At 51.2% G+C, this 23,727-nt stretch overlaps 1 protein-coding gene, 9 non-coding genes and 2 pseudogenes across 10 annotated transcripts; all 12 read left to right on the top strand.

Moving 5' to 3' along the window:
• The first annotated feature begins 1,596 nt into the window (after positions 1–1,596).
• On the top strand, positions 1,597–1,669 carry TRNAM-CAU (transfer RNA methionine (anticodon CAU)). The gene has a single exon. It is a non-coding gene; the product is annotated as a tRNA-Met (tRNA).
• Positions 1,670–1,818: 149 nt separating this feature from the next.
• On the top strand, positions 1,819–1,891 carry TRNAM-CAU (transfer RNA methionine (anticodon CAU)). Its single transcript has one exon. It is a non-coding gene; the product is annotated as a tRNA-Met (tRNA).
• A 149-nt stretch (positions 1,892–2,040) lies between these two features.
• TRNAM-CAU (transfer RNA methionine (anticodon CAU)) lies at positions 2,041–2,113 on the top strand. The gene has a single exon. It is a non-coding gene; the product is annotated as a tRNA-Met (tRNA).
• Positions 2,114–2,310: 197 nt separating this feature from the next.
• LOC149333351 (uncharacterized) lies at positions 2,311–3,508 on the top strand. Its single transcript, XM_089557711.1, has one exon. It carries the CDS (start codon positions 2,318–2,320, stop codon positions 3,506–3,508), a length of 1,191 nt encoding a protein of 396 aa, XP_089413837.1. The 5' UTR covers positions 2,311–2,317.
• A 3,727-nt stretch (positions 3,509–7,235) lies between these two features.
• TRNAM-CAU (transfer RNA methionine (anticodon CAU)) lies at positions 7,236–7,308 on the top strand. The gene has a single exon. It is a non-coding gene; the product is annotated as a tRNA-Met (tRNA).
• Positions 7,309–7,457: 149 nt separating this feature from the next.
• TRNAM-CAU (transfer RNA methionine (anticodon CAU)) lies at positions 7,458–7,530 on the top strand. Its single transcript has one exon. It is a non-coding gene; the product is annotated as a tRNA-Met (tRNA).
• Positions 7,531–7,679: 149 nt separating this feature from the next.
• Positions 7,680–7,752, top strand: TRNAM-CAU (transfer RNA methionine (anticodon CAU)). Its single transcript has one exon. It is a non-coding gene; the product is annotated as a tRNA-Met (tRNA).
• A 149-nt stretch (positions 7,753–7,901) lies between these two features.
• Positions 7,902–7,974, top strand: TRNAM-CAU (transfer RNA methionine (anticodon CAU)). Its single transcript has one exon. It is a non-coding gene; the product is annotated as a tRNA-Met (tRNA).
• Positions 7,975–8,123: 149 nt separating this feature from the next.
• TRNAM-CAU (transfer RNA methionine (anticodon CAU)) lies at positions 8,124–8,196 on the top strand. Its single transcript has one exon. It is a non-coding gene; the product is annotated as a tRNA-Met (tRNA).
• Positions 8,197–13,304: 5,108 nt separating this feature from the next.
• On the top strand, positions 13,305–13,377 carry TRNAM-CAU (transfer RNA methionine (anticodon CAU)). Its single transcript has one exon. It is a non-coding gene; the product is annotated as a tRNA-Met (tRNA).
• Positions 13,378–20,029: 6,652 nt separating this feature from the next.
• On the top strand, positions 20,030–21,834 carry LOC149333358 (uncharacterized; annotated as a pseudogene).
• On the top strand, positions 21,835–22,536 carry LOC149333359 (uncharacterized; annotated as a pseudogene).
• Positions 22,537–23,727: the final 1,191 nt, after the last annotated feature.

Raw genomic sequence — 23,727 nt, forward strand, 5'->3', positions numbered from 1 at the left:
GACTCTGGTGACGTCACCACTGGATGACGTCAAACATAATTTATGATGAAGTATTGACAAACTACTAATTAGTGGCTAATTACTCCTTAATGACTAAATACTAATTAACTGCTAATTAATGGCACTTAAGCTTCGCCTTTAGGAGTGGAACGCGACAGCGTGTTGTAGCGCTGCCAGGCAGTCCACGGAACACCACCACCCGTTCGGCGCGATGCCTCGCCCTTTGAACGCAGTGTTTTTGAGGAAAGGAGATGGCGCAGTAATTCTCTATCATCTCGGTGGACACCTGAACCACAGCGTACAGGAATGGAGAAAGTGGTAGTGTAAGAAGAAAGAGAAAGAGGGGCCGCAATGAAGCAACTGAAAATTGTATTTGAGGAAAGGAAATTACGCATATCACGGTGGACACCCGTCAAAAGGCGGACATATCTGCCGACACGGCTGTCGACACTGCCGTCGACACGGCTGCCGACACGGCTGCTAATGACAGTATGAGGCATTAAAGGCTTTCGCCTTAATAACAAACCGAAAAGCCAGCGCGCGCGAATAGCGCGCAGTCGCTGCCTAGCCCAAATGCTGTGAATGATGCGAATGACGCTTGTCGCTCACGCGAGGATCTACCGAGAAATAAAGGGCTTTAAACGAGAGGTAAAAAACGCAGAAAGTAAGGACCAGAATAAGTCAATGGAAAAAATGTCAGGTTCAAGACCTCCATACTAAAAACGCGTTGGTCATACCAGGAAGGAATCGGTCTATGATAACTGAAGAGGCAGCGCCCTACTCTTTTGAGCGAGGTCAGGGTTACGCTTGGGGAGAGCGCGTGTATTGGGCGTTACATAGTAGGTTTCCACCCTAGGCCTGAACCCTTTGGGACAGCACCCCATCCATACATAGGAGGTCTTGTACCTGATATTTTTTCTATTGACTTAATCTGGTCCTTACTTTCTGCGCTTTTTACCTCTCGTTTAAAGCCCTTTATTTCTCGGTAGATCCTCGCGCGAGCGACAAGCGTCATGCGCATCACTCACAGCATTTCAGCTATGCAGCGACTGCGCGCTATTCGCGCGCGCTGGCTTTTCGGTACCCTGGAATGTGAATTGCCGTCTGTGTAACGTGCCTGAGACAATTGATCATTGCTTCATCCTGTGCCGTGATGACATGTTCTTTTGGGACATACTACAACGAACTCTTAAGAAGGACATTGAAATTACACCGTACACTATTAGACTTCTGCCTCTTGACAAAAACTCTGTTGTGCCTTATGATCTGTTTGTGTTGATGGGACTATTCAGTCTTTGGAAAAGCCGTATGATGGACAGACATGCCGAGCCACCAAGATCGTCCAAATCTGTGTTTCGTGAACAGTGTGCTTTGGTGAGGAGTGTATATGCTGCACGCGAAGAACCTCCAAGCTGGCTGCCGTGCCTAGATGCATGTGTGAGCCTCCCTGAATTTTGATGTTTTGATGGGGATGCAGTGTTGAGTTAGGGCTATGGCGGGCTCCTATTAAGCAGCCCGGTAACTTGAGACGCGAACCAGTCTGATTGAAGTTTTCCTCCTTTCTACGGAAGTTCTTCCATGCAATAAAGAAAAAAAGCCTCGGTAGCGCAGTAGGCAGCGCATCAGTCTCATAATCTGAAGGTCGTGAGTTCGATCCTCACCCGGGGCAAGGGCGAAGTGCATTCTTTTTATTTCCTTCGCACATCACCGACCGTTGGTAACGCTTGGGGAGAGCGCGTGTATTTGGCATTACTAAGTAGGTTCCCACCCTAGGCCTGAACCCTTTCCGGCTGCACTTCGTCCGCCTCGAAAACGAAAGCCTCGGTAGCGCAGTAGGCAGCGCGTCAGTCTCATAATCTGAAGGTCGTGAGTTCGATCCTCACCCGGGGCAAGGGCGAAGTGCGTTCTTTTTATTTCCTTCGCACATCACCGACCGTTGGTAACGCTTGGGGAGAGCGCGTGTATTTGGCATTACTAAGTAGGTTCCCACCTTAGGCCTGAACCCTTTCCGGCTGCACTTCGTCCGCCTCGAAAACGAAAGCCTCGGTAGCGCAGTAGGCAGCGCGTCAGTCTCATAATCTGAAGGCCGTGAGTTCGATCCTCACCCGGGGCAAGGCGGAGTGCATTTTTTTATTTCCTCCGCACATCACCGACCGTTGGTAACGCTTGGGGAGAGCGCGTGTATTTGGCATTACTAAGTAGGTTCCCACCCTAGGCCTGAACCCTTTCCGGCTGCACTTCGTCCGCCTCGAAAACGAAAGCCTCGGTAGCGCAGTGGATTCCATTTCCGGCCACGGCAGTGAACGGACGTGTTATCATGAGCTCCGGCGGAGCGGTGTTAGCGGCTCAGCCGAGCCGCGGAAACAGGATTGCTGCTGAAGATAGCGAAGCAGGTTACGAAGTTATGCTGCCCCACCTCCCTACAGGTCGTATAGTTTTGAATACCGTATTTTTGCACGGCGACGTTCGAGCGCGGCCGTATAGGGTCGAGGACTACAGGGGCGCCCTTGCCCGTTTGGAACTGCTTCCCGAGGTTGTGGCCTTGGGAGCATTTCAAATGAATCATGTGTGGGCGGTTACGTTTAAGAACCCTGAAGCTGTAAAGAAAATGCTCGCTGCCGGGAGCGTTAGCGTCAAGGAGCACCGGTGTCTCGTGATCGACCCCAACAAGCAAGAAGTGCGTGTTAAAGTGCACTGGGTTCTCCACAACGTGACTGACGAAGAAGTACGTGTGGCCTTCCTGCCGTATGGCGAAGTGACCGAGCTCTCGAAGGAGCGCTGGCGTGTGTTCGGCGTAACAGAAAAAGGTTCAACAACCCGAGTACTAAGCCTGAAGTTGAAGTCAAGCGTCACAGTTGAGGACATACCTCACCAGCTTCGTATTGCCGGTGAACCTGCGCTTTTGGTGGTCGCTGGGAGGCCTCCACTCTGCCTCCGATGCCAAGGGAAGGGCCACATTCGACGCGACTGTCGAGTGCCTCGGTGCTCGCGATGTCGCCGGTTTGGTCATGACGAAAGCCAATGTGTACCCACGTACGCGACCATGACAGGGCCTGCAAGGAATATTGACGTGGCTGAACATGTCATGGATGAGGTAGAGGCCGAGGAAGCGTCAGGATCAGCTGGTGGCAAAGCAGCAGCCGATGAGAAGAGCGCTCAACATTCAAGCGTTGAGCACAGCGAGACAAGCCTGGTCAAGCCACCTCAGGAGTTACAACACGCCCCTAAGGAAACGGCGAGCCAAGAGATGCAGCCTGCCGTCAGAACTTCTACGAGCCCAGTAGAGGAGGCGCACATAGGGCAAGACAATAACGACATCACAATGGGAAACGCTGCGGTTTTATCCACGAAGCGCGCTCATCTCGAAACAGTGCAAGGTGACCAATCAACAGACGGCGCCCCTTCGGAGGAGCCGCCCCCCAAAGCGGCGCCGACGCGACGGGCGTCCTTCAAGCCGAAGCCAATTATTCCACCAGACAGAAGACCAGCGGACGCGGCGCCTAAATAGCGCTGCAACTGCGGTAACGCGCTACTGCCGAGTCCGGATCAACATGCAACGGTGCCCACCATAAACCATGGAAGGGAACTTTGTGCGCGACCGTCAAACTTTCGCCATGGACTGTGAAAGTGCGATGGACAGCTTAGCTGCGATGCCCCAGCGTACGGAACCCTCTGCAGCGTCGTGGTGTCCTGAGGTGAGCACTCCTCGAACTGCGGGTGCCTTTAAAAATGATGAAGGAACAATGTTTCACGTGCCACTGCGCGTAGCCACGCTGAACGTGCGGGGACTGGCGGCGAGGAAACGGCAATGCCAGGTCAGTCGCCTCTTCCTAGAAAATGAATTGGATATAGTCGCATTGCAAGAAACAAAGATTGAGAGCCAAGAACACACAGAGCGCATGGTTGAAAAATTTCGGTCCCGATACAGTGTCTGTATATGTCACGCGGTTGGCAGATCCGGAGGTTGTGCGTTATTTCTGAAGAATAATCTGGGCATTGCAAATGAAACTGTTGTTGCGTCCGAAGGAGGACGGTTGCTGGTTGTTGATTTTAGTTTTTCTGGATGTGCTTGGCGAGTGATTTGTGTCTATGCTCCTAATAGTCAAAAGGAGCGTGTTAGTTTTTTTGAAAAAGTCGAGCTGTATTTGGGCTGCGAGAAAAGTGTTGTTTTGATGGGCGACTTCAATTGCGTGTGCTTGCCAGAGGATCGAGTTCCGAACGTTTCGGTGCGTGATCAGAGTGCACAGTACCTTGATGCAATAATTCAAGAACATGAAATGGAAGATCTTGGTTGGATGTTGTCCCAAGGCTCGCACCCATGCTTTACGCACTTCCAACGCGGCAGCAATGCGAGGCTAGATAGAGTGTATGCAAGCATAGGATTTGTGACCGTGTGCAGTAAATATCAAGTTAAACACGTTTCATTTAGCGATCACAGCCTTGTGATGGTAACCTTTGGTAGTAAAGCCGTTAAGACTCGGTTCAACTGGAAACTTTGGAAATTTAATGTGAAATTGTTAGAAGACGAAACCTTCGTTGAACAAGTTAAAAAAGAAGTGACTAAAATGTCTTCCGCCCAGTCAGGAAGCTGCGCACGTAACTGGGAAAACTTTAAGAACGCCGTCAAGATGCTAGCGATAGAAAGAGGAACTATCCTTCACCAAAACCAAAGGAAAACAGCCGAAGAATTGCAGTGCCAATTAAACTTTTTGACATGTATGGAAACAGCAGCACCTGGGTTGTACATAAAAGAAATCCGAGAAGTTAAAAGCCAGCTAGAAGCTCTAGAAACAGATAAGTACCGAGCGGCTGTGATAAGGGCGCGCGCTGAAAAACTGTGGGCGGGTGAAACGCCCAACAAGCGTGCGTTGTGCGACGAAAGAAGATATGCAGCAAAGAATGAAATCCGACAGATTCGTTACCGCAACAGAATAACGACCGATAGAGAAGAAATTGAGCAGGCGTTTGTCGAGCATTACAAAGAGCTGATAGGGAATGAAAGAAGCGTGAAGAGTGGGCTGTGCGATGATTTTTTGCAGCTCATGCCTCGATTAGATGAAGATACACGAGCTCGCCTAGAACAGCGTATAAGTTTGGAGGAGGTTCAGAAGGCTATAGATGAACTACCGCTGGGGAAAACACCAGGGCCGGATGGTCTAGGGGCTGCTTTCTATAAAACATTCAGAAAAGAAGTCAGCCCGATTTTATATGAAATGATCACAGAAGCATATAGAGTAAATCAAATGCCACCTTCCTTTCGTACTGCTCACATAGTACTGATCCCTAAAACAGATGACCGAGAGAAATTGCAGTCAGTGGGGGCTTATCATCCGATAACCCTCACCAATGTTGACTATAAGATTTATATGAAGATCCTAGGTCGACGTTTGCAGAGTGTGATCACGAAAATCGTTGGACCGCACCAAACGTGCGGAGTGAAAGGTCGTACAATTTGCACGAATGTGCACGTTGTTCGCAGTGTCCTTGAATGCTGTGATGTTTTCGGGGGCCAAGTCGCAATGATGCAACTAGACCTGTCGAAGGCGTTTGATCGTGTGGCGCACGATGTCCTGTACTCGGTTCTGGAACAAGTGAATTTAGGCAGTGTAATACAAGATGGGCTTAAAATGGTCTACAGCAACTGTACGGTGCAGATAATTGTCAATAAGAACCTGAGTGAAGCCGTCCCTCTGCGTTCCTCCGTTAGGCAAGGATGCCCACTCTCGCCCTTGCTGTTCGCGCTTTATCTCGAGCCTTTCTGTTTAAATCTTATTAACAACGATCGAATTAATGGCTTCAGGTTTCAGTCATCTAATGTTAAAATTCTTGCGTACGCAGATGACATAGCTGTATTCTGCAGTGACCGCGAAAGTGTCCAGGAAACTGTTGGTGTCGCCAAACGGTTTTGTCAGCTCACAGGTGCTGAGATTAATTGGGAGAAGAGTGTCGGCTTTTGGCATGGAAATTGGGATATTACACCGCCGGCGTTCGCGAGTCTGCAGTGGACAACCGTGCCATCGAACTACTTGGGTGTGCCTCTAGAGCACTATGACAAGAGCGCTGATTTCTGGAATGAGGTGACACCAAGAGTAAAAGAAAAAGCAAGGTCATGGCAAGGACGAGAATTGTCGATGTTTGCGAGGGCGACAGTTTGCAACATTTTCTTAATCGCCAAGGTATGGTATGTTTTGCAGTTTTTGGCTATGTCGCGAGTAAATGTGCAAAAAATGCACAGGGTTTTTGCTGTGTTTATCTGGAGTTCAAGTTGGGAGAGGGTAAAAAGAACTAATTTGTTTCGAACTGTTCAAGATGGCGGTCTTGGTCTCGCGCATTTGTTTGTCCGCCAGCTTGTGTCCCGATTTATGTTTGTAAGGGATCAGAACGACCCCTTTTTGCGTTCAATGATGCAAGTACGACTGAGCAGCGCTCTGCCCGATTTTGTAGTGTCTACTGTAAGATTGTCAGCTTATGGTGCTAGAGGTTACCTGAAAGAAGTTGTGGACTCTGTGCGATTCCTGAAGGTGCGGTTTTCACTGGAGTACCTCAGCACTGTAAAGAGGAAAAAACTGTACAGAGATCTGATAGACGTCATAATGCCTGTGCCTCTGTATCGTTCAATAAACTCTGCAGGCCCAGGGCAAGATGTTCTCAAAAGAATTAAAAAGATGCCAGTTAAGGCAAGCACAAAAACATTCTTTTTCAAACTGCATACGGGTGCTTTGCCGGTTAAGACGTGGCTTGCGGACAAAGGTATATTTGTGCCATGGACAACGAACTGCTTGCTTTGCAAGAAGCCTGAAACCATAGAACATGTGTTCATTGAATGCTGGGACCCAATTTTTTACTGGGATGTCTTACAACGTACGCTAAAGAAAGAATTACCCATATCACCAATTGGCATTCGCTACTTACCGGTAGACAAAGATGACACAGGTGTCCCCTATGACATGATTATGCTCCTGGGCCTGCATAGTTTATGGAAAACTCGAATGGCTGTCCGGAATGGAGATGTTGTTATCCGATCTGTCAGGGAGAACTTTGTGGAGAGTGTGTGTTACTTACGAGATGTGTACCAAGCGCAGGCGGACCCACCTGCATGGTTGAGTGTGCTTCATGAACTGGTGCAATTCAAGAAATTTTAACTTGCGACCGGCCTAAGCAGGCCTCCTGGTTGTTTCAGCAATGTATCGTGCTTGTTTCAATAAAAAAGGTATTTAAAAAAAAAAAAAAAAAAAGCCTCGGTAGCGCAGTAGGCAGCGCGTCAGTCTCATAATCTGAAGGTCGTGAGTTCGATCCTCACCCGGGGCAAGGGCGAAGTGCATTCTTTTTATTTCCTTCGCACATCACCGACCGTTGGTAACGCTTGGGGAGAGCGCGTGTATTTGGCATTACTAAGTAGGTTCCCACCCTAGGCCTGAACCCTTTCCGGCTGCACTTCGTCCGCCTCGAAAACGAAAGCCTCGGTAGCGCAGTAGGCAGCGCGTCAGTCTCATAATCTGAAGGCCGTGAGTTCGATCCTCACCCGGGGCAAGGGCGAAGTGCATTCTTTTTATTTCCTTCGCACATCACCGACCGTTGGTAACGCTTGGGGGGAGCGCGTGTATTTGGCATTACTAAGTAGGTTCCCACCCTAGGCCTGAACCCTTTCCGGCTGCACTTCGTCCGCCTCGAAAACGAAAGCCTCGGTAGCGCAGTAGGCAGCGCGTCAGTCTCATAATCTGAAGGCCGTGAGTTCGATCCTCACCCGGGGCAAGGGCGGAGTGCATTCTTTTTATTTCCTTCGCACATCACCGACCGTTGGTAACGCTTGGGGAGAGCGCGTGTATTTGGCATTACTAAGTAGGTTCCCACCCTAGGCCTGAACCCTTTGCGGCTGCACTTCGTCCGCCTCGAAAACGAAAGCCTCGGTAGCGCAGTAGGCAGCGCGTCAGTCTCATAATCTGAAGGTCGTGAGTTCGATCCTCACCCGGGGCAAGGGCGAAGTGCATTCTTTTTATTTCCTTCGCACATCACCGACCGTTGGTAACGCTTGGGGAGAGCGCGTGTATTTGGCATTACTAAGTAGGTTCCCACCCTAGGCCTGAACCCTTTGCGGCTGCACTTCGTCCGCCTCGAAAACGAAAGCCTCGGTAGCGCAGTAGGCAGCGCGTCAGTCTCATAATCTGAAGGTCGTGAGTTCGATCCTCACCCGGGGCAAGGGCGAAGTGCATTCTTTTTATTTCCTTCGCACATCACCGACCGTTGGTAACGCTTGGGGAGAGCGCGTGTATTTGGCATTACTAAGTAGGTTCCCACCCTAGGCCTGAACCCTTTCCGGCTGCACTTCGTCCGCCTCGAAAACGAAAGCCTCGGTAGCGCAGTGGATTCCACTTCCGGGCGCCGAAGCGAACGGACGTGTGATGACGGGCTCCGTTGGAGCGGCTACAGCGGCCATGTCTGGCCGCGGAAACAGGTTTATGTCAACTGATAGTGAGTACCAGGTTGTTCTGCCCAGTTTGCCTACAGGTCCGTTTGTTGTAAATACAGTTTTTTTGCACGCGGACGTAAGTGCTCGCCCGTACCGGGTAGAAGATTTCCGTGACGCCCTCGCTCAACAGTCGGTGCTCACCGAGGTTATCGCCCTGGGGGCGTACCGCATGAGCCATGTTTGGGCTGTCACGTTCAAGGACGCTGAAACGGCAAAGAAGCTAGCCAGCATTGGTGAATTGCAAGTGAAGAAGCAGCGCTGCCTCGTCATCGACCCGGCCAACAGGGACGTCCGCATGAAGGTGCACTGGCTTCTCCACAGTGTACCGGATGAGGACGTACGCCTCGCCTTCGCCTCGTTCGGCAAAGTCACTGAAGTTGCCCGCGAGCGTTGGCGGGTCCAAGGAGTGACCGACAAGGGCTCTACCACCAGGCTCGTGACACTGAAGCTGAATGCTGGAGTGCAAATTGACGATGTGCCCCATCAGCTAAGTGTTGCAGGTGAGCTGGCCCTCGTGGTTGTGCCGGGCAGGGCTCCGCTCTGCCTTCGCTGTCGCGGCACGGGTCATATTCGCCGCGAGTGCCGCATCCCACGGTGTGGTGCCTGCCGGCGCTTCGGACACGAAGACAGCCAGTGCGAGCGGACATATGCCAGCGTCACCGGACTGGGGAGCAAAGAGGATACGTCCGACTTGCTAATGGATGAAGCGGACGTCGAGGAGTTATCGTCGGCGGGAGGCAGACAAGCAGCGCATTTGCCAACGGCAACTCAGGCTCAACTGCAAACTACGCAGAAACCTGTCGTTGTGGCAAGCGCCGCGGAACAGCAACAACCACCTGCCCAGGACGTCGTGGCTACGCCGAAAGGCGTGGAAAAAAAGCAGCCTGAACCGCACGTGAGCGACGACCACACCGCGGCAGAGAACATGGACACGTCCCGTGAATCAGCGAGTCCCGCAGCCGGGAAGCGGACGCATGAAGACACCACCAGCATGCTGCAGCAGCGGGACGAAAGCGGCGGGGACGAGCCGCCGCAGAAAACGCCAGGTAGGCGGGCGTCGTTCAAGCCGCGACCGAACATTCCGGTCGACTCTCGGCAGGCGGGTAAACCGCCTCCGTAGCTTTGTGTTGCCTTCGTCATAATGGGAACGGGGGGATTTCTAAGCTCTATGGCTGTGTCGATGTGCCGTTTTCTTTTCGTGTCGAGGCAATGTGCTGTTGGCATCAAGGTTCTTCCTGCAGGCCCCAGTGTATATTTTGTTGGCAGACTTGCGGTGTGTATATGGGCACACAGACCTGGAGAGCGAGAATTATTTCCGGGGATGGGCACCATTCCATTGTGTTACCATGGCTCTTAATCTCGGGGAAATGCTACGCGTAGCAACGTTAAATGTCCGGGGGCTAGGTGCAAGAAGGCGACAGTGTCAGCTAAGCCGCCTTCTTCTTGATAAAGAATTACACTTAGTTGCCGTACAGGAGACGAAAATCGAAAGCCAAGAACTGACCGACCGAATGGTGTCCAATTTCCGTACGCATTTCGATGTATGCGTTTGTCATGCGAATGGTGGATCAGGTGGTTGCGCCCTTTTCATCCGTAATAACTTGGGGATCTGTGTACAGTCAGTGTTGTCAAGCCAAAGTGGTCGCCTTTTAGTTGTTGATTTTGCTGTTTATGATTTATCTTTCCGTGTCATTTGTGTCTATGCACCCAACGTTGAGACCGAGCGTCGATCTTTCTTTGAACGTGTTGAAGCCTACCTTAACTGTCACAAAGTGTTGATATTGTTGGGCGACTTTAATTGCGTATGTACAATGGATGATCGCGCTAAACGCACACGAGTTCGGGACAAGAGCGCAGAAGTATTAAGTGCCCTGGTGCATGATTATGATTTAGAAGACATTGGTAGCGTATTTACGAATGGTACACGTCCTCAGTATACCCATTTTCAGCGTGACAGCCACGCGAGATTAGACAGACTATACGCATCACCCGAACTGGTTTCTTCATGTGCAGCATATGAAGTGCAACCAGTCCAGTTCAGTGACCACTGCTTGGTAACTGCAACGTTTGGAAGAAGGCAAAACAAAAGTCGCTTCAACTGGAACCTCTGGAAGTTTAACGTGAAGCTTTTGGAAGATGATGCATTTGTTAGCGCAGTAACGGAAGAATTAGAGAAGTTGCTCACACTGGAGCCAAACCAGTTCGGAGTTGAATGGGAAGAGTTTAAACAGAGAGTTAAAATAATAGCCATCGAAAGAAGCAGCATTATTAAGTTCAACCAGAAACAAAACGAAACAAAACTTCGCCAGGAACTAGAATTCTTGATAAGCATGGAAAACATTCAGCCCGGTAAATGTACTGAACAAATAAGGCGGGTGAAAACACAGCTCGAAACTATAGACACAGAAAGATACAAAGCGGCAATTGTACGAGCAAGATCCGAGAAGCTGTGGGCGGGAGAAACGCCAACAAAGCGCGCACTATCCGACGAAAAAAGATACGCATGTCGGAAAGAAATCCGGCAGCTTGCCACCGGAAACGAGATCACGACTGACCAAAAGGTTATCAAGACAGTGATGGCCGAGCATTTTCGGAACTTGATAGGACACCCACGTGATACGAAAGACAGCTTCCAGAAAGAATTTCTTTCCTTTATGCCACAGCTGGACGAAGAAGTACAGACGCAACTGGAAGAACCGATAACCGTCAGTGAAATAGAACGCGCAATAGATGACCTGTCCCTTGGTAAAGCACCCGGGCCTGACGGCCTAGGAGCTGCCTTTTATAAAGCCTTCAACTGTTCGGTTGCTCAGATTTTGCACAATGTCATCACTGAGGCATACGACAAAAAGCGAGTTCCTTTATCATTCACAACGTCGCACGTCGTGCTGATACCAAAGACTGACGATGAAGCAAAACGTCTCTTGCCAGGGTCTTATCGCCCGATAACCCTTGTCAATGTGGACTACAAAATATTTATGAAGGTTTTAGCGACACGACTTCAACGCGTTATAACAAAGTTGGTAGGGCCGCATCAGACTTGCGGCATCAAAGGCCGAAGCATTGCAACAAACGTGCATGTCGCGCGAACGGTCCTCGAGTGTTGTGACGCCTTTGACGAGCGCGTTGCGATGATGCAGCTTGATCTGGCCAAAGCCTTCGACCGTGTCTCGCACGAGGCTCTGCTCTGCATTTTAGAGCATTCTAACGTAGGCTGCGTTATCACTGAAGGCGTCAGAATGGCGTACACTGACTGCTCAACGCGAATCATCGTAAACGGCGAACTGACAGACAGCCTGAGCGTTCGCTCGTCGGTGAGGCAGGGATGCCCTCTTTCGCCCTTGCTGTTCGCGGCTTACCTAGAGCCGCTATGTTTGGCAATTGCAAACAATGAACGCATAACAGGATATAGAGTACGTGAGGCAGAAATAAAAATCTTGGCCTACGCGGATGATATCGCCGTATTATGCGCAAACAAAGAAAGCATTAAAGAAGCCACAGCTGTTGTTGAACAATTTTGCGAATACACCGGAGCCCAGATAAATTGGGACAAAAGTTATGGATTTTGGCATGGAGACTGGGACGCCACGCCGGAGCAATTTTGTCGCCTTCATTGGTCAACAGTTCCTAAACCATACCTCGGTGCGCCCCTGGAGTGTTATCATGATCCTGAACAATACTGGACCGATCAAACAACGAAGGCAAAAGAAAAGGCTGATGCATGGCAGGGAAGACAGCTGTCAATGTTTTCCCGTGCGACTGTCTCCAATGTCTTCCTAATTTCAAAAATATGGTATGTGATGAACGTGTTGTGTGCATCGCGAACGAGCATACAAAAAATCCATCGGGTCCTCGCTATTTTCATTTGGTCCTCGACCTGGGAGAGATCTAGCCGAACTAATTTGTTTATCTCAGTCAAGTGCGGTGGGCTAGGTCTGGTTCACTTGTTTTTGCGGCAAGTCGTGTCACGATTTCTTTTCTTAAGGGATCAAAATGACCCCTTTCTCCGCACCGTGATGCAGGTGAGGCTACGTAGACTTCTGCCAGGATTCATTGTGACGTCATGTGAGAACACATGTGGCGCTGTGACTGGTTATCTGCGAGAAGTAGTGCTCGCGTTCAGGTTGTTAAACGTGCGGTTTTCACAAGACTACTTGTGCACTGTTAGTAGGAAGAAACTGTATAAGGACCTTGTTCACACCATGCTACCTGTACCGTTATACCGTTTACCACACCGTGGACGCCCTGGACAAAACGTACTCAAAAGAGTAAAGAAAATGCCAATATTACCTTCAGTTAAATCCTTTTTCTTTAAGCTACATACCAACACACTTCCAGTTAAGACCTGGCTTCAGGAAAAAGGCATCTTCATACCGTGGTCAACAAACTGCTTTTTATGCAAAAAGCCTGAAACCATAGAGCACGTATTCCTAGATTGCTGGGACCCGATTTTCCATTGGGACGTTCTCCAGCGCACATTAAAGAAACAGTTGCCTCTTGACCCATATGGAATACGATTCCTGCCGGTAGACGCTTCGGACGATATACCGTACGATCTTATCATGGTCCTGGGCCTCCACGCGCTGTGGAAAACGAGAATGCAGTTTGAACATGCCGAACCTGTCGTGCGTTCTGTCAGAGACCACTTTATCGAAAGTATCGTATGTCTCAGAGAAGTTTATCGAGCGCTCCCTGATCCACCAGAATGGATTGCTTGTCTGGATGCATTGGTGTCTCTGAAAAAATTTTAGTGTCATGTTAGCCCAAGTGTGGCTGATATGTTTTACGCCTTGTACCCTTTCATGTTGACTATAATCCTGGCAATAAAAAAAAAAAAGCCTCGGTAGCGCAGTAGGCAGCGCGTCAGTCTCATAATCTGAAGGTCGTGAGTTCGATCCTCACCCGGGGCAAGGGCGAAGTGCATTCTTTTTATTTCCTTCGCACATCACCGACCGTTGGTAACGCTTGGGGAGAGCGCGTGTATTTGGCATTACTAAGTAGGTTCCCACCCTAGGCCTGAACCCTTTCCGGCTGCACTTCGTCCGCCTCAGTAGCGCAGTAGGAGGCGTCGCATTCTACTTCCGGCCACCGAGCGTGACGGACACTTGTAGAATGGGCTCCACTGGAGCAGCGATAGCGGCCCGTGCCGGCCGCGGAGACAGGATTGCTGAAACTGGAGATAACGAGTATAACGTTCTTTTGCCAACTTTGCCTACCGGACGGGCGGCGTCAAATACTGTTTTTCTTCATGGCGATTTCCGACTGCGGCATTTCAAAGTCGAGGACTTCCGTGATGCCCTGGTCAAGAAAAGAACTCTCCCTGACGTGATAGCGGTGGGGGCGTACCAGGTTAACCACGTATGGGCGGTGAACCTTTGCACTCCCGAGGCAACCAAGCGGCTGCTCGCCGTGAAGTAAATGCTAGTGAAAGGGGGTCGGTGCATGATCATAGACACTGAGGACCAGCACGTCAAACTACGGCTGCTTTGGATGCTGCCCGGCGTCGAGGACGAGGACATCAGAACGGCATTTGCAGCTTTCGGAAAGATCACCGTAGTGACCCGCGAACGGTGGCGAGTTCAGGGTACGACTGAAAAAGCCTCTACTACAAGGAGAGTTTCATTGAAGATGAAGCCAAGTGTTACAGTCGAAGACATCCCTAATCAGCTGAGCGTTGCGGGAGAGATGGCGCTTGTGGTTGTGCCTGGTAGGCCAATGCAATGTCTGCGCTGTCGCAGCACTGGACACGTACGGCGGGAGTGTATAATTCCTCGCTGTACGAAAGGTAAGCGTTTCGGTCATGGTGGGGCTGAATGCGTTCGCCCTCACGCATCGGCCACGGGAGCTGCGTTCGACTACGAAAAGGCGGAGTTGCAAATGGATGCCGCTGAAGCTGAGGAAGCGGCTAAGGGGGCAGGGGAAGCAGAGAAGGCAGCAGTAGCCACCGTCTCCTCACCTGCTTCTGCGGAGGATACCGAGACGTCCAGCAACCAAGGGGGGGACGGCGGATCTGCAGGCGTTTCAAAAACCGAGGTGCCCAAACCTATTTGCAGCGACGAGGGCCGGGATGACGGCGACGGCCGCATGGCCGCCGTTAGTGCCCCCGTCAAGCGTCCTCATGATCTCACTATCAATGAAGGGACCAACGAGACTACCTCCAGTACAGAGGGGCCTCCAACGAAAGTTGCGCAGGCCCGGAGGGCTGCTTTCAAGCCGCGCCCAGGCGACACAGACGGTGGGCATGTGAGCCTGAAGGTGGCGCCACAAGCGTTGGGGGTGCTGGGAAAGGAATTTGTGCGGAGGGGGTAAAGTGAGACGAGAGAGGCGGTAGTGTAAAATAATATCATGGTACATGAGGAGCGCGTTGTGCGTATCCATTCCCGACGTGGGCGGACTTGCTCGGTCGGTCGAATCGCGAGCGATATAATTAGCCGTCTTGTTGCCAGGGTGGACCGCGTGAGCGCGCACCCAGATGATTTGGATGGGGCGGCAAAGCGTGGCAACACGGAAAAACCACAGAAGTAGAGAGACGCCCTTTCTCTTTCAGTGCGGCCGTGCCAGAAAAGCTTTATTTTTTTGAATCAGCAAGGGGCATTCAACATTGTTAGGCAAGCGCATTTTCTTAGCCACCTATGACTTTTCAAACCCGAATGCTCGACTGATAAACGCAGCGCCCCTGTCCCGTTCAGTTATCCCCCCTGCATTTCCGCCCACTTTCAGAGTTCCAAAAGGGAGAAGCTGCACTACTCGCGTTGGCTCTGTGGCTGAGGCGTTGTCCGCCGAGGGGCGGTCACGGCGCCAATTTTCTATGGAGGGGAAAAAGGAAGAAACTCTACTGACCATTCAGATGTTCATGACCTCATCATGGTTCATGAGTTCGCCGGCCCGGTCCGTCGCGATCGTCTACATGACCGGGACCATGAAGCACAACATGGTCTCCTATTCCGCCTGGCCGGTGTGGTGCACCATGCTCCGCGGGAGAGGATCCGCAGGGCATTAGAAAATAAAGTCAGTGAGGGTGGCGAATTGGTGGGCGCTGTGAGAGAGAAAGAGAAAAACTTTATTGTATGAAAGGAACTCGTGGCACGCCCCTGGGTCCCAGACCAACCGCACTGCACTCTTGTTTATAATCCTAAGGTCCATAACACTGGCGTCCGGTCGGTGGCGATGGTGTGCTCGGTCCTCCGAGCGCAGCAGGCTCTCACAGTCGTCCCTGGTTTTGAGGCTCTCTAGATTCCGGGGAGCGGGTCCGCCAGCCAGAGGGAGAACATGTGGAGGCAAGAGGCGAAGGGTTCTGGGCATAAGGCAGAAGCAGGGATGGGGAGCAGGTGATATGCACCAGACGTCGGCATGATGTTTGGTTTCTGTGCACGTTAAAAGAACTTCAAGATATCGATCTTAATTCGCAGGCTGCTATTATGCCACCTGTTCCTGTTGCTTCTTCCACATCCTCCTCCATCCCTTCGCCCCGCCACGGTGGCTCAGTGGTTACGGCGCTCGGCTGCTGACCCGAAAGACGCGGGTTCGATCCCGGCCGCGGCGGCTGAATTTCTAGAAGGCGAAATTCTAGAGGCCCGTGTGCTGTGCGATGTCAGTGCACGTTAAAGAACCCCAGGTGGTCGAAATTTCCGGAGCCTTTCACTACGGCGTCTCTCATAGCCTCAGTCGCTTTGGGACGTTAAACCCCAACAAACAAACAAACAATCCTCCATCCCTTCTCTTACGTCGTAATTTAAGTGCCAACCCACAAGTGCGCCGACGCCTTTCCTATTCTGAAGACTATTTTTGAAGCGAATGATTAACTACGCTAGGTAAAGCCAAGGTCGCCGTGTCTGAAGATTTCGCCTTCATTTTTCCTTCAGATAAAGCAAAGCGAAGGAAAGGTGCGCAACTGGCTCCTTGGGACAGTGGGGACATTAGTCACGCTTTAAGCTACGAAATCTACGAAGAGCGGAAGCTTCGTCTACCGAGCCGGAGTACCCGAGTTCGAACCCGACGGCGGCAGCTGCGTTTCGATGGAGGCCGAACGCAAAAGACGCCCGTGTGCTGTGCCATGTCCGTGCACGTTAAAGATCCCCACGTGGTCAAAATTATTCCCGATGATGATGATGAAAACATTTATTGAAAGCCACAATGCCTTAGTTGAACGGAAGGCTGTTCGGGTCCCTAGTCCGGGACGCCGTTGGCAAGAGCCGCTGCCCGTGCTCTGGCGACGAGGGCTCGTTGTTCCTCGAGGTCCGAGCTGGACAGGGCCGCCTCCCAGCCCTCCCGCGTTGGCTGATTTATGACGTCAATGCTGTCAGTTTTCTGACAAGCCCATACCATATGGCACAAGTTTGCCTTCTGGCCACAAAATTTGCACTGTGCCGAAAAAGACTCGGGCTCAATGGCGTGAAGCGTAGCTCGATTTTTGAAAGGCATAGTTTGTAGCCTGCGAAGGTGACACTCTTCTGATTTACTAAGACCCTTAGCGATGATGATTATGATGATGTCCTCAGGCTTAATGGCACATACCCACGGCGGGAGATTGGCCGAGACTGCCACTACGGCACCTCTTTCTCTCTTTCCTCTTTCACTCCCACCTTCTCCTTTTCACTTACGGCGCTGTTGAGGCGTCCACCGAGATATGTGAGACAGATACTGCGCCATTCCCGTTTCTCAAGAACCAACTTACCAATTTTTAACTAAAGTGTCCACTGGCCCCATGGGACAGTGGACACTTTAGACGCATTTAGGCTACGAAACCCATCAAGAGAGGGAGCTTCGAAAACAATGGCCCCGTGGGACGGTGGACACCTTATTCGCGTTTTAAGCTACGAAACCTATGAAGAGCGGCCGCATCGAAAGCAAAGGAAAGGCGCATAAATGGCCCCCCTGGGACAGGGGGCACATTAGTCGCGCATTAAGCTACGAAACTAATGAAGAGCGGCAGCTTCGAAAGCAGATGCATGGAAAACTTTATTATGCAAGCGAGTTTGGACCGTGCAAAGTCTCAGGGCCACCGCACAGCCCCCACATTAAGCAGAGAAAGGCGCATAACAAGCAGAAAACGAAGCTGGTCACGTAGCAGGAGAGCTGGTGCAGCACGCTTGTAGAGCGGGTAGTCTTCAGCCGCCTCACGAGTCATATTCTTAGTCTTCAAGGTTTTAGCGAGGCTCAGATTGGCTTCCGCCGGGGGTGTTCGATTTGGAGCGCGCACATAGACTTGGAGAGCCGTATTAAGGTTGCTATGAGGCAAAATGAGGTATCAGCTCTGGTTACTTTAGATATTGCAAAGGCTTACGACAGCGTTGAACACAGCATTTTGCTTCATAAACTGGCTAATGTACAACCTCATTTGTACCTCTTTGCGTGGATAGGAGAGTTCTTAAAGAATAGAGCGTTCTTTTGTTCTAAGGGTACGTTAACTTCTACAACATACGCCCAGTCTAGAGGTGTCCCACAAGGCTCCGTTCTTTCTCCGTTATTGTTTAGCATACTAATGCGTGATATCCCTATTCACCCAGCTGTAAAAGTTTATGTGTATGCGGATGATATTGCTTTTTTCAGTTCTGCCAAAGACATTCATATCCTGTACCAATTACTGCAAGAGTATTGAAATGCTCTGGAAGTTTGGCTAGACAGCATAAAGTTAACTTTAAATGTGAACAAGTGTGCCGTCCTTGTTTTCCCACAAGCAACCCCTCTTTACATCTCTCTGTCGTATCACTCTATCCTCATCCCGCAAGTTGATTCAACAAAATATTTGGGTATAATATATGACCCGCATTTAGTCTGGCGGCCACACATTAGAAGCATTGCGCTTAAGGGTGAGCGTGCCCTTGGCCGGTTGGTGAGGATCAGCAACAAAAAATTCGGTATGCGACGAGACACTCTACTACTTCTTTATAAGACCTATGTATGACCAATCCTTGAATTCGGCTCCGTTCTCTTTTCTGGGTGCCCAAAGTACAAGCGTGAACCCCTGTTTGTTATGGAGCGACGCGCTCTGCGCCTTTGCTTAGGTCTCCCTAAATCAGTAGCTAATGCTGTGTTGTACTTGGAGGCGCGAATACCTGATCTCAATTCCCGGTTTGAGCTTATCACTGTGCGAACATTTTTAAGGTCTTTGGAGCCTGTTCCTGGATTGGCTAACCCTATATTTACAACGAACCCAACTCTCTTCTTTGGTACTCCCTGGCCTCGGTATAAGCTCCCTCAGGTGGTGTTCACTAACTCCCTGCTGTCAAATATTTCAGTTTCAATGAGATCTTTAGTACTAGTAAACCACAGGCGGGCTGACACGGCAGTCTTCTTTGATAACACCCTCCCAAGGAATGCTATGAACCTGCCCGCCAATATGTTAAATGGGCTCATAGAGGAGTACCTAGACAATTTTCCTAATCATATTGCCGTCTATACAGATGCCTCCCAGCAAAATGAAAAGGCCGCTATTGGTATTTCCTCAAGGGCTCTTGATTGGAGCTACTCATTTCGGGCCCCTGACTATACCCCTATTTTTGTAGCTGAGTTTCTGGCCATTGAGTTGGCCTTAATAAGGATTCCCTGCAGTATCACTCGGGTTATTATACTCTCAAACAACCTTTCTGTTTTGGCAGCGCTCGAAACCTCGAGTGATGCTCCTATGAGCCGTTCCCTTCAATTTTTTATTCCTCCACATATTTCAGAAGTTCGCTTTCACTGGGTCCCTGGGCACTGTGGCATTGTTTCTAATGAGAGGGCTGATTTTTAGCAAAGTCTGCCCTTGATGGTCCTATTGTCCCTTTCGTCCCAAATACTGCTCACTTGACTCTAGCACGCTTTCAGCGATTCCAGCGTTTCCACACCATGAGCCATGAGCCTCTCCTCGCTGCAGCGGATTTTCAACACCTGGCATTTCCTTGGAGTGTGCGGATGTGCAGTTCGAGGCAATGTGAGGTGTCCATGACCCTTTTGCGCTGCAGGATACCGCGGCTAAATCTTTATTTATGCCGATCGGGGCTTTCGATATCTAACCTCTGTGAGTCTTGTGGCGAAATTGAGTCTATAGAACATTTTTTCCTCTCCTGCCGGCGGCTCGCTGCTCTCCGTAGAATTTACTTGGAGATCCCCCTCGCTCGGCTTGGGCTTCCTCTATCTATTCCGATTCTATTATCCTTCGGGGAAAGCGCCAAGGGATATGCCCTGAAATCAGTGTTCGATTCTATTCACGATTATATAATTTCATCTGGCAGATTCCTCTGCTAGAATGTGAATTCACAACTTTTCTTTCTCCGTATTTTTTGTTTTGTACAAATTCTAGCTCTGCGTCCCAAAATTTTAGACTTACATATACTCCCTTCCCTGTACATGAGTGCGTTTGTATCTGCTATGCACCCTGGCCAATCCCCCGCCGTGGGTATGTGCCATTCAGCCCGAGGACATCATCATCATCACGCGGAATGCCGAGCGTGGCGCGCGACGCAGCAGCAGCAACGGCGCGCGCACTCCCAGTCAACAGGCGGGGCAGCAACAGCCGAGGCTTCAGAAGCAGTTCAGTTGCGCTCTCACTCGGGTAAAGCGACCACAGGACCACAGTACGTGATGGCCGTACCTGCCGACGGCGCGGTAAGAGGCGGGAACGCAGTGGCAGCTGACGCCGACGTGAGCTCTTCCTGCCGCGGCACCACGAGTAGGTCCTCTCATCCGGACACCGACTGTGCCAGCGGCGGAAAGCGCGTTGCCTACCCACCAAGGCGTCCCGGTTTTCAACTGCTCGGCTTCCACGCGATGTGCGAGCTGCGCGAGATGGGGCGTCCTGTTCAGCGGTCGTTTGCTGCAAGGGCCGTGACCATGACGACGGAGCTGCCAGAACTGGGAGCGGGGCCGCAGGTAGGAAAGGTGGCTGTTCTCCGGCTACACTGGCACATGAATCCAGCATGCAAGGACGTCCTCGCAACAGCCATCTTAGGCGCTGTCACCCGGTCCAACTACTCGGTGTTGGCGCTGTGGATTCGCATCCGCTACCATCATTCGTTCCACGCCTCCTCCCGAGCCGACTACGCCGACCACGCCCGCTGGCCACTCTCTTCTGGATGCGACACGACAGCCTGCCAGATGTACACGGGTGCCACAGAATCTTCAATGAATCGCCCCCAGGACCCCTGCAGTAATTTTCACCGCTTTGTCTGCGATGGCTGGAAGCAGGAACACCGTTTGCTTTCCGTTCTCGACGTCGCTGAAGACATGATGTTTACCGCACCCTCAGCACCATCGAGCTGGCTCCCTGCAACATCCTCAAGCCGGATCCCGTGCAGTCAGCGGCGTCGAGTGTCGTCAAAGGGTTGTCGAGTTGGCCAGGTGGTGCATCGAGCTCCATGCAGGCAGCGTGGACAGGCTGAAATTGTTCATGGCCGAACACCATCTCCCATGGCCTCTGACATCACGGTGGGACCTGCTAGAGATTCCGGTAGAGCCCTCAGGAAACTGGAACCTGCACTTGCGGTTCCAAGCGACCTTCGACCTGCGAGTTGGCCAGGTCATGCATCGAGCTCCCAGCAGGCAGCCTGGACAGGCTAAAAATGTCCATGGCCGAACACCATCTCCCATAGCCTCTAACATCACGGTGGGACAAGCTAGAGATTCCGGTAGACCTCTCAGGAAACTGGATCGTGCACTTGTGGTTCCAAGCGACCTTCGACCTGCGAGTTGGCCAGGTCGTGCATCGAGCTCCCAGCAGGCAGCCTGGACAGGCTAAAAAGGTTCATGGCCGAACACCATCTCCCATGGCCTCTAACATCACTGTGGGACCTGCTAGAGATTACGGTAGACCTCTCAGGAAACTGGAACCTGCACTTGTGCTTCCAAGTGACCTTTGACCTGAGACGTTCCGACAACGCCACTGAGGACCCCGTGCTCAAAACTCGCCACAGTGCCGGTTTCCGCACTTGGATCGCTGCCATGCGGATGTTCTGCGGTCAGCCAAGGGAGGCGGCACAGACACTGCGGTACCAGCAGTTCGTCCGTAGCCTGCTGCGCGTTTTTGACCTACCTGAATTGCAGGCGGGTGATCTCGTCGCTACCATCGAGGCAATCAACTGTTTGACGCTGGCAGTGCTGTGGCCAGCAACAGCCGAGCCTGAACACAGAATTCAGCGGATGTCTATCCGAAACCTGACCGAAATGATGACTCCCGGATCTCCGCCGGACGCCTGCTGGTCCTGCTCAGTGAACATTTTGTCTGGGCTCGGCGGTTTTCGTCCATTACCATCGTGCGATTTGAAAATCTTGACCTTCTCCGGGCAGTTGTTTACCTGCTTGGTCTCAAGTCCGGGATGCGGGAGGCGCTAACGCTGAGCCTGGGCCTTCGCGTAGCTCAAGACTTAGGCGACGTCACCATGTCGAGCTGATTAGCCAGCGTTTTCCGTGAACCGACGCCAGGAGCTGGCTCTTTCACCTACTAGCTGAACCTGATGAGCATGCGATGGCAACTACAGGAGCACGACCTGACAAATGTCATCAAGCCAGGCTCCGTGCTGAGGCATCGATGGAGCGTCCATGGCACACTGACCATCTCTCACGACTACTTTGTGTTCTCCCACCAGGGCCTGCCGCCGATTATGAGCTACGGAGGCACCGGACACTTTATCGCGGACGAAATTCTCAGAAGTGTCTTGAGATTCCCTGTGGGACATGCTCAGCCGCCACCGACAACCACCATCCATGCTCAGTCGCGGCGTAAGCTCTGCTGTCAGTTCGTCGTTGGAGTGGTCCCGTACCATGTGAATGCCAAGGCTCTTTTGGCAGCCTTAAATGGCTACAGGCTACACATCCTGCGACACCCGAGCGGCACTCCTTCGAAGGAGTAGAGCCTCTCTCAGGACTGACTTTTCTCCGTGGCCTCCTGTTCGGCTCCCTGTTATAGCGGCAGCTGTGTGGATGAAGGTTACGGAGATACGAGCCGACGCCGCAACGAGCCAGTGATGACGTTGTCGGAGTTCACGGCGGCCTTAAAATGCGACTTTCCAAATCATCATTATTCAGAACGGCCGTCGTTCGAACATCCCGTCCCGCGTATCCCTTTTTATTGCTTTGAATATTTTGGTTTTTAAGCAAATATAATGTCTTGATTCAGTAAATTAGTGAGACCCCATACTGTGTGATGTGTTCGTTGCGGGGTGCACGATAAGTGCAGGGAGGAATATGTAAAAGATGTTTCAGGGAAGCCCGCCACTAATTCTTAAAAGTAATGCTAGGTTTTGGAGACAACAGAAAACAGGGAAGTAATGTTAACCAGTACACTGACACTGAACTTTTGCATAATACCGCATAGGAATAGCCATGAAAGTTTTTAGAATTCCGAAATATCTATTGCTCTCTGCGCTGTGGCCCTGCAGGTTGGGGCCATCTAGCGCCCGAACATTCTTGTTTTCGAAAAGCCCGCGAGCAAGGCAGTGCCCCTTAGCCGAGTCTCTTCGTGGCTCAGGTGACCACCCATCTCGTGTAGGCTGGAGCACCGAGCAGCGGCGAACAGAACAGCGCAGATAGTGCAAGCGGGACTGAAGGTTGCATGGCGCCAGCGCTGAGGGAAGTCTCCATGGCGTCTCTGTGCATGCGACCTTTTCGGGGGCGCACGTCTTCTGGCGCGGGATGGCCGTAGTTTATTGGGCCGCAGCGCCGAGGGTGATCATCATCATCAGCCTGACGGCGCCCACCATAGGGAAAATGCCTCTCCCATGTCTCCAATCATCCGATCAACAATTAGCAATTTATTTTTATGTATCAATAAAATGTATCAATTATGTATCAATTTTTATTATGTTTGATCCGCACCCGGGGCGAAGCAGAGTGCATTTTTTTTATTTCCTTCGCACATAACCAACCGTTACGCTTGGGGACAGCCCCTGTATTGGGCGTTACTAAGTAGGCGTCCACCCTAGGCCTGAACCCTTTCCGGCCGCACTTCATCCGCCTCGTTAGCGCAGTACAAAGGCTGCATAGGGTGCTTACAGTGTATATATGGGGATCAACATGGGAACGTACGAGCCGCACAAATTTATTTCGCTCAGTGAGGAGTGGCGGACTGGGCTTGGCACACTTGTTTTTAAAACAGGTAGTTAATAGATTCCTCTTTGTGCGAGACCAAAGCAACGGTTTCCTTTGTACTGTGATCCAAACGCGACTTTGTAACACGATGCCAGGGTTCATAGTGTCTTGTGCCCAGGTCAATGGACCGAGTGTGCGAGGCTTCCTGCGAGAAGTGGTCTGGTCTTTCCAGTTCCTCGCTGCGCGATTCTCATTAG

Source organism: Amblyomma mixtum, chromosome 8 (genome assembly GCF_055824585.1).
Source record: "Amblyomma mixtum isolate Tamu chromosome 8, ASM5582458v1, whole genome shotgun sequence".
Lineage (NCBI taxonomy): Eukaryota > Metazoa > Arthropoda > Arachnida > Ixodida > Ixodidae > Amblyomma > Amblyomma mixtum.

Coding starts and splice junctions, on each gene's coding strand:
- LOC149333351 (XM_089557711.1), top strand. CDS start 2,318: ATGAGCTCCGGCGGAGCGGTGTTAGCGGCTCAGCCGAGCCGCGGAAAC.